The 9,033-nt window shown below is 37.0% G+C and overlaps 1 protein-coding gene across 1 annotated transcript; it reads left to right on the forward strand.

Annotated features, from left to right (window-relative positions):
• Window positions 1-1,513: 1,513 nt before the first annotated feature.
• On the forward strand, window positions 1,514-7,059 carry LOC131073803 (wax ester synthase/diacylglycerol acyltransferase 11-like). Its single transcript, XM_059209615.1, has 7 exons — window positions 1,514-1,558; window positions 4,142-4,259; window positions 4,436-4,662; window positions 5,336-5,923; window positions 6,012-6,084; window positions 6,181-6,257; window positions 6,817-7,059. Exons 1-7 carry the CDS (start codon window positions 1,514-1,516, stop codon window positions 7,057-7,059), a joined length of 1,371 nt encoding a protein of 456 aa, XP_059065598.1.
• Window positions 7,060-9,033: the final 1,974 nt, after the last annotated feature.

The following is a 9,033-nucleotide window of genomic DNA, read 5'->3' on the forward strand; positions in this document are numbered from 1 at the left end:
TCGCTATTTATTTTTTGATTATAGGGGCATTTAGAATTTTTAAGTATTTGTTCATAGGATTTATTTTAGGATAGGCATGCAGATTTTGAAGAGATGGGAAGATATATAAGTATTGCTTGACAAGATCAGTTTTGTATGCTATGAGTAAGTCATATAGAGATATATAAGTATTGCTTGACAAGATCAGTTTTGTATGCTATGAGTAAGTCATATAGAAATCAAGTAAATCAAGGGCATACAAAAGAGTGACAAATTTGTAATATTTGATGGATGTTGATTTCACTAGCCAATTTCAATAGTGCTATGAGAAACCATGAAGATGAGAAACAAAGAGGTCAAGATGAAGCCCTAGAAAGTAGCAACTTCTACTTTGTGTTGCTATACACTCTCCAAAACATCGATAATCTACAACTAGGAAATGTAATTTGAAAAAGACTAAGCAAAGAGGATCCACACCAAGCTCAAGGAAGGCTATGATGCAAATGATAAATGCGAGGTAAAACACCTACACAAGCATCCCCATCTCATTGAAATTGACATGCATTACACTAGAACCTATTGGTATACTAGCTTGACTCAAGACAATTCCAATAAAGAAGGCATATTTGGTCACAATTATTCTTATGAATCAAAACAACAATAAAGAAGACATAAAGAATTGTGATTCACATTAAAATGAATTTCTTATCACTCAGAACTTGCAACTAATGAGGAATATTTGGTTGATTGACTTTAGCATCAACAAGCATATAGAAAGCAATAAAGAGCTTTTTTATACTCTAACTAATCAATTGACTAGAGATTAGGTTCGAAGCATACAAAATGAATTAGAAATGACACGATTCCTCTTTGACTAAATTTTTATACACTCATGAAAGTGCTCTATGTTTCTAGCTTGACAAGGAATTTCTTTTCTAGTGTATTTTTTTCTGGATTCGATTGTGTGTATATTTTTCCATCAACGTTTCGAATCACACTCCGTGATTCATCATTAGGATGAAAAGAATTCCCAAGACATGAGAGATGTTGAGTTGCAGATTTGAGGCAAAATATAAAGAGGAGAGGGGTGGGGGAAGGCACGAGAAATAAGGAGAGAGGAAAGAGAAAAGGACAAGACCACCTGAAGGATGGGAGACCTAAAAAACTCCAAGGGATAAACCACCCACAGAAAAGAAAAAAGGAAAGCCAAGCACCACATTCAAAACCACTAAAAAACAAAAAAGAAGAAAAGAATTTGGGACAAAAATTAAAAACTAAAAGAATAAATAAATGATTATAAATACAAAACGAAATATATGCAAAGGCATAAACCAAAAGACAAAAACCCAGAAACAAATACGAAAAGAGATAAATACAATTCCAAAAGATATGAGCATATAAAAATAAACACAAGTAGAGGTCTAAAAGCAAATAAAAACTAGAAAATAAACAAATAGGTAAATAGACCAAAGGGGGAGAGGGAGACGCACAAATGAAGAAGAAAGAGGGGGAGAAGTCAAGGAGGGGGGCGGGGATGACGCTGGAGGGCAAGAAGAAGAGGGTGCCACGAGATGCTAAGGTTTAACCCATTGTCTCGATTAAGATTGGATGGGTGCTGAATGATAGCAATGGCCTCTTTAACTTTCCTCTTGAAAAAGTTGTTCTCCCTACACAATACCTGAGTGTCCTCCAAACAGATATGATGCTTGGTAGTTGATGAATGCTCAGCTAAGGCTGATTTGAGGGCATGTTCATGCTTAATGTCGACACTATGCTCTTTAATTCGAGTCATGAACGAACGACCTATTTCTCCAATGTATGGAGTTCCACAGGAGCATACAATCTTGTATACACCTGACTCTGGAAAGGCATCCCTAGTGTCCTTAAGCGGTGGGGCATGCCTCTTGATGGTGGAAACAGGTTTGAAGGCACAACGGAGACCTTTTTTCCCAAGGATTTTTGAGATTTTGTGAGAAATGCCTTCAACATAAGGGAGAGAGACATACGGGGCCTGAGATGGAGAGGGCACGGGATTCGAGATGGAAAGGAAATGAGATTTGGCTTGGAGGAAGGCCCTAGTGATCTGCTTGTTCGAGTAGCCATTCCAAAGGAAGACTTGACGAAGATGGGAGAGCTCTTGGTCTAAGTTATCCTTATCACAAATCCGATGGGCTCTTAAAGCCAAGGTTTTGAGGATCCCAACTTTCTGGCTATGGTGGTGATGAGAAGACGAATGAAGATATAAGTCAGTGTGGGTAGTTTTGCGAAATACCTGACGACCAAGGGATCCGTCAGGCTTTTTACAGATTAAGACATTGAGAAAAGATAAAAGGTTGTTGGATTCAAGTTCTTTGGTGAAGGTAATAGACGGAGAAATGTTGTTGAGGTGAGTATGAAATTCCTCTAACATGTCCAAGCCGTGGGGCCAACATACATTGGTGTCATCCATATATCGTTTCCACCATTTTGGCTTGAGGGGGAAAGAATGTAAGGCCACCTCTTCAAAATGTTCCATGAATATGTTGGCAATGACCGGCGAGAGAGGGGAGCCCATGGCTACTCCGTCAACCTGTTCATAGATAACGCCTTGGAAGGCGAAGAAGGTTGACCTTAAGCAAAGTTCCACCAAAGAGGCGATTTCCTCATTGACCTTAAGCTTGACCTTGGCTTTAAGAGCCCATCGGATTTGTGATAAGGATAACTTAGACCAAGAGCTCTCCCATCTTCGTCAAGTCTTCCTTTGGAATGGCTACTCGAACAAGCAGATCACTAGGGCCTTCCTCCAAGCCAAATCTCATTTCCTTTCCATCTCGAATCCCGTGCCCTCTCCATCTCAGGCCCCGTATGTCTCTCTCCCTTATGTTGAAGGCATTTCTCACAAAATCTCAAAAATCCTTGGGGAAAAAGGTCTCCGTTGTGCCTTCAAACCTGTTTCCACCATCAAGAGGCATGCCCCACCGCTTAAGGACACTAGGGATGCCTTTTCAGAGTCAGGTGTATACAAGATTGTATGCTCTTGTGGAACTCCATACATTGGAGAAACAGGTCGTTCGTTCATGACTCGAATTAAAGAGCATAGTGCCGACATTAAGCATGAACGTGCCCTCAAATCAGCCTTAGCTGAGCATTCATCAACTACCAAGCATCATATCTGTTTGGAGGACACTTAGGTATTGTGTAGGGAGAACAACTTTTTCAAGAGGAAAGTTAAAGAGGCCATTGCTATCATTCAGCACCCATCCAATCTTAATCGAGACGATGGGTTAAACCTTAGCATCTCGTGGCACCCTCTTCTTCTTGCCCTCCAGCGTCATCCCCGCCCCCCTCCTTGACTTCTCCCCCTCTTTCTTCTTCATTTGTGCGTCTCCCTCTCCCCCTTTGGTCTATTTACCTATTTGTTTATTTTCTAGTTTTTATTTGCTTTTAGACCTCTACTTGTGTTTATTTTTATATGCTCATATCTTTTGGAATTGTATTTATCTCTTTTCGTATTTGTTTCTGGGTTTTTGTCTTTTGGTTTATGCCTTTGCGTATATTCCGTTTTGTATTTATAATCATTTATTTATTCTTTTAGTTTTTAATTTTTGTCCCAAATTCTTTTCTTCTTTTTTGTTTTTTAGTGGTTTTGAATGTGGTGCTTGGCTTTCCTTTTTTCTTTTCTGTGGGTGGCTTATCCCTTGGAGTTTTTTAGGTCTCCCATCCTTCAGGTGGTCTTGTCCTTTTCTCTTTCCTCTCTCCTTATTTCTCGTGCCTTCCCCCACCCCTCTCCTCTTTATATTTTGCCTCAAATCTGCAACTCAACATCTCTCATGTCTTGGGAATTCTTTTCATCCTGATGATGAATCACGGAGTGTGATTTGAAACGTTGATGGAAAAATATACACACAATCGAATCCAGAAAAAAATACACTAGAAATGCAAAATGGATTGTGGAAATCTCATAGCTTTAAAGAAATTTCTTCCCAAAAAAAAGAAAATAAAAAACATTCAATATTATACCCACTATAAAACCCCGCTTTACTATGAACCTGTCTCTTGTAATGTTTACTATCTTTAAATAACTATTCTTGTGGTAATTGCATTTCCTTAAAACTATCATATACCCTATTACAAGATACTATGAGTTCATACCAATTTAAAAAACTTTATTATTCTAAAACAGCATTTTTTGAAAGCTCGTAACGAAAGAAAAAACACCAAATCAGGTAATAACATGGAAAAGGGCTTACAAGTTGAATGGCGGGACCTGGCATTGGTGGATCATGATCTGGCTGGATGTGGTGCTTTCTTGATTAGAAACTTCACCAATTTGATTTAATCGATGTCATTCTCATTGTTCCATAAATTTGGTGTGGACTAAAGATGCAACTAAAGTAAGTTGATGGACAGATAGTCGTTTCAATGCTAATTTATTGCTAATTTAATATATATATCCGTCTTCGTTTTGGCATTTCAGAAGCACGACATATTGGTGTTACAAGGTTTCTTCAATCATCTATGGAAGCAAACCTGGTAAATGGCGGCGAGCCGCTGAGTCCCATTGGTCAGCTTTTGTGTACGTCTCCTATGTCCTTATGCGTCCAAGTGATATTTGAGCTAGAGCAACCTATAGATGTTTTCGGAATGAAGAAAGCCATACAGGACATTCTCCTGCCGTCCAACCCCCGTTTTTGCTGCACAATGGTATGTATTGTCTGCATAACATTTTATTATTTTTATTCATGTTACCATCAACTCATGAGATGACTTTTCAAAGATGTTTTATTCTTTTTATACGTTTTATTATTTTCATATTTTGATTAGATATAACAGTAGAGGTCCAGATTTTTATATAACAGTCATAATGTTAAGAAGACAGAAATCAATGGTTTACTCAGTGGAGGTTTTTTCAGCTTGTTAATCTTGACGAAACATTTTATTCTTCTTAAGAAAGAAATAGCCTTGACCATGGTGGATGTCATTTTCAATTAGCGCTTCCTCTTCTCATGTTTTCTATCAATCTCTTTCTAAATTTCTTTGTTGAGAGCCAAAATCTAGTCAAGTTTTCTTTTGAGGGTCTCCTGGTTGCCTAATAAATCTACAATAACCCTAACCATCTCCTTCCTTTCTTTCCTCTAAGCCACTTATCACTGAAAACCTTAATTTTCTCCTCAGATTATCCCATTTCTCGAGTCAATCCACTACATGATTATTTTCATATTAACTCATGAAATGACTTTACCGTCAACTGTACAACTGGATATAGTGATATCAAATAGATCAATATTAATAATTAGGAGAGATTCTCGTGAATCATTATTTATGAAATATGTATGAGATTTCCACAGTTGATGATATCGTTCATGTTTAATGGCAGAGCGAGGACAGCCTTGGAGTTCTTCGTTGGGTGAAAACTGAAGTGAACGTGGATGATCATGTAATTGTTCCAAAGTTTCCTCCAGGCCAAACAGAATATGATGAATTTGTGAATGATTATATCTGTAAGATACACCTTACTCCTCTTCCTAAGAATCGGCCCCTGTGGCAGTTCCACTTTCTCAACAACAATACAAGCAAGGCGAGAGCCACAATGATCATAAATATACACCACTCTTTAGGCGATGGTATTTCTCTCATGTCGTTAGTCTGTTGCTGTCTCACCAGAGCAGAAGATCCAAGTCTTCCGCTCACCTTTCCTTCTTCCAAATCTCTGCCTCACAAACCATATTCTTCAAGGTTTTCGGTCAAGTTTATGTATTACATGTTGCAGAGGCTATTTGTGCTCGTGCTTGTTTTGTGGTACACTGTTTCTGACTTCATTAGCAGCTTACTGAGAATGATGTGTATGAACGATAGCAAGATACCCATTCGAGGGCCTCCTGGGGTGGAGATGCTGCCTAAAGTTATGACCCATGTCACCTTCCCCATAGAAGACATCAGAAAGATAAAGACTTCCATCGGCGGAGTAACTTTTTTCATCTTACCCTTATTTCATATCTACTCTTTCTCACTCATTCATCACGCCTCCCTTATTTCACTAACATGTTTTGCAGACGGTGAATGATGTGATAATGGGTGTTATATTCTACGGTTTTCAACGATACCTGCAAATTACTCATTCTCATGGTGAGATTTGCAACAATGGGTATATTCAAAATTACGATTGCGATTGTGACTCCTTATAACTCGTGCTTTTCGATATAATAATGTCAATGATTGCAGGAGGAAACAGTAAGGAAATGAAAAAGTCAAGAGTAACAGGGCTTGTTGCAATCAATACAAGAGTTTTGTCATTGAAGGTTTGTATTTAATCTATTTAATCTGTCTTTTTTTAATAGGGAAAGTTTTTAGTAGTTGAGTACGATCTAATGTCTGTGATTGTATTTGTTGATTTAATGTCTAATATTTTGATAATATTATAGCAATAATTGTGACTTAAAGTTGTTATTGTGATGATGAGTATCCATAATTGAATGAAATGTATCCCTAAGTACTAAAAAGCAGCTAATCATGTGATGTCACATCAGCATACAAGTATGGGTCTCACTTTTGCATGAATATTGGTCTCACTTTTTTTCCTGGTTGTTTTGGACAACTTGACAAAAAATATGCCTATGTGGTATCATATTTGATGATGTGGCCCTGAAACTTTAGTTATAAGGAGGGGACTTGTCAAGTAAGCTGTTATAAAAAATTGACAATGGTTTGAAATTTCCAAATAAGATTTTGAGAAATACAAAATTAAGATTGTCAACTACTAAATTCTCTCCCCAAATATAAAAATTAAGACAAATTTATGACGTTCTATTTCTTGTCAGAACACTATCTTATTGCCGTTTGTTATATGGGTTTGTACAGGATATAAAAGAAATGATGAAATCTGAAAGTGAAGCACCCTGGGGAAATCGCTTTGGGCTGCTGCACATACCCATGCCCACTGGTAATGCGGAGAGTCCACTGGATTTTGTGCGAAAAGCCAAAAAAATCTTAGACCGGAAGAAAATGTCACATGAAGTGTCCCTTACCACTCGCCTAATCGGTTACCTGGGAAGACAGGTATGCAGATTCATTGCTTTTAAACCATGGACTAGTCCAGTCTAATCTAGAATTACAGCTTTTACAATTATGTCCTGCAGGCGTCTGCTATTTGTATGTATAACACTCTCGCAAATGCAACGCTAACAATATCGAATCTCATCGGGCCGATGGACAAGATAGCCGTAAATCAAATTCCGGTGAAGAACATGTTTTTCTCAATATCCGGTTTGCCTCAGGTAAGTAATAAAAGAGATAGACTCGAATACTGTTTACACCTTTAGCTATCCATTCATTTTCGAAGAAGATAAGTTTAAAGTGTAATGTGAAGATGTGTGGGGTTTTACAGACGCTTGTTTTGACGGTGGTGAGCTACATGGGAAGCATAAGGTTGCAAGTGATTGGTGTGAAAGGTTACGTAAACAGCGATAGTTTGGCCGACTGTTTTGCTGAGTCCTTTGAAGAGATCAAGGAGGCCTGTAATAAATCTAGTGAACGAAAAAAATCTTATTAGTATCAGTAGATTTTCATATGCTGTTCTAGCATGGAACATGGATGGTGACTATCAGTAATTTTCAATCTAAATAATGCATGTTGCTCACCCTAACTTTCATCTTTGCTTCTCGATGCCTTGTGATGAGCGTGTTTGGTGAATATCGAATGGAACAGATTTTCTAATCTCTCCCATCTGCTTCAATTTGCAACTTTGAAGGTAGTGGGAAAGGGAAAGATACAAATGTTTTACTCTTGCCATCTGAATTTTTTTTGTTTTATTTCATTTCAATTTAGTTACTGTGGTAGATTGTTTAAATTGTTGAATCCGATATTTCACTTAAGTTCTAATTTTTGAACTAGCTATAAATATACAAAATTTAAAGGTTAAGATGTCTAGGATTCAATTAAATGGTAGGTATATGATTTATTATAAGTTTAAGTGGAAGTTATCATTGAAATAATTGTATGAAACCTTAATCTATTAGTTTTTCTTTCAAAATTTTAAAGATTCCTTTTAGATTACCTTTTAAAGAAATGTACCACTAATTTTTGTAAATTTAATCAGAAAACTATATACTTGGTCTTATGTAAAATACTACCAAAGTGAGGGCATCTTTGACCTTGTCGTGCAATACTCTTTTTAGCAATTATGAGAAACTTATTATTCACCCTTTGAAGTTTTTCTACATAAAGAGGAGCTAATATTGCTTTTTGTATCTTCACAAGAGCATCTCAGATTCTTCAATTGAATTTTAGTCTATAGCTTCTCTTAACTCAATTGTGAAGTCTTCAATGTCTTTATCTTCCTATAGTCATTCAAATTTACTCAGTCCTTCATTTCCTTTGAAGCATGTCCCAATACCTTTAATAATATTATCATAAATAAGATCTCTAACAACGAACAAAATAGTGACAAGAAGAAAAGTTTCTCTAAAATAATCTACCATGGCATACTATGGCTGTTACATTGCACTTTCTTTAGTAATAGATGTGTACATAAACACAATACTGAAATAACCCTTCCCTAACACCCCAAAATACCAACCTCCCTTTTTTTTCTTTAATATTATTAAGTGTTCATGCATAGGTATACTTAGGTAGTCATATCTGTATGGGATAGGTAATGGCCCAATTTGGACATCATCTAACCATATGGGTTAAGCATATGTTCATTCATGATAGGCATCCACCTAATCGGGGTAGGCATCTATCTTCATTATGCATGGGATAGGTATGTGCTCTGGACATAGTTTTATGACTCATTGGGACCATCTGGGTCCTGAGTTGCATCCCTAAAGACTACACTTCCTATTGGAAGTGCACTGAGGTCTTCATCCTTAGAGGTATTATTTTAAACTCAAGCTTAATAGTTGGATCAAAATTTAGCCCATGGCCTCGCGGTGTCAAGCAATCTATCTGGGATCTTTCCAAGTAAATAATGAATTTATTTTATCTTAATAGTTATGTTAGGATTTATTAACCCAAACCTCACCTCACTTAATAATTATCTTGAATATTAATCTTATTTAACCTTCCTACTCCCCA

This window comes from Cryptomeria japonica, chromosome 1 (genome assembly GCF_030272615.1).
Source record: "Cryptomeria japonica chromosome 1, Sugi_1.0, whole genome shotgun sequence".
NCBI classification, from domain to species: Eukaryota; Viridiplantae; Streptophyta; class Pinopsida; order Cupressales; family Cupressaceae; genus Cryptomeria; species Cryptomeria japonica.

What these genes read in the sequence shown, in the direction of transcription:
- LOC131073803 (XM_059209615.1), top strand. Translation starts at nt 1,514, where the DNA reads ATGACGCTGGAGGGCAAGAAGAAGAGGGTGCCACGAGATGCTAAG. An exon ending in TAAAGACTTCCATCGGCGGA is followed by an intron (nt 5,924 to 6,011) that starts GTAACTTTTTTC and finishes CATGTTTTGCAG; the next exon opens with ACGGTGAATGATGTGATAAT. An exon ending in CAAGAGTTTTGTCATTGAAG is followed by an intron (nt 6,258 to 6,816) that starts GTTTGTATTTAA and finishes GGGTTTGTACAG; the next exon opens with GATATAAAAGAAATGATGAA.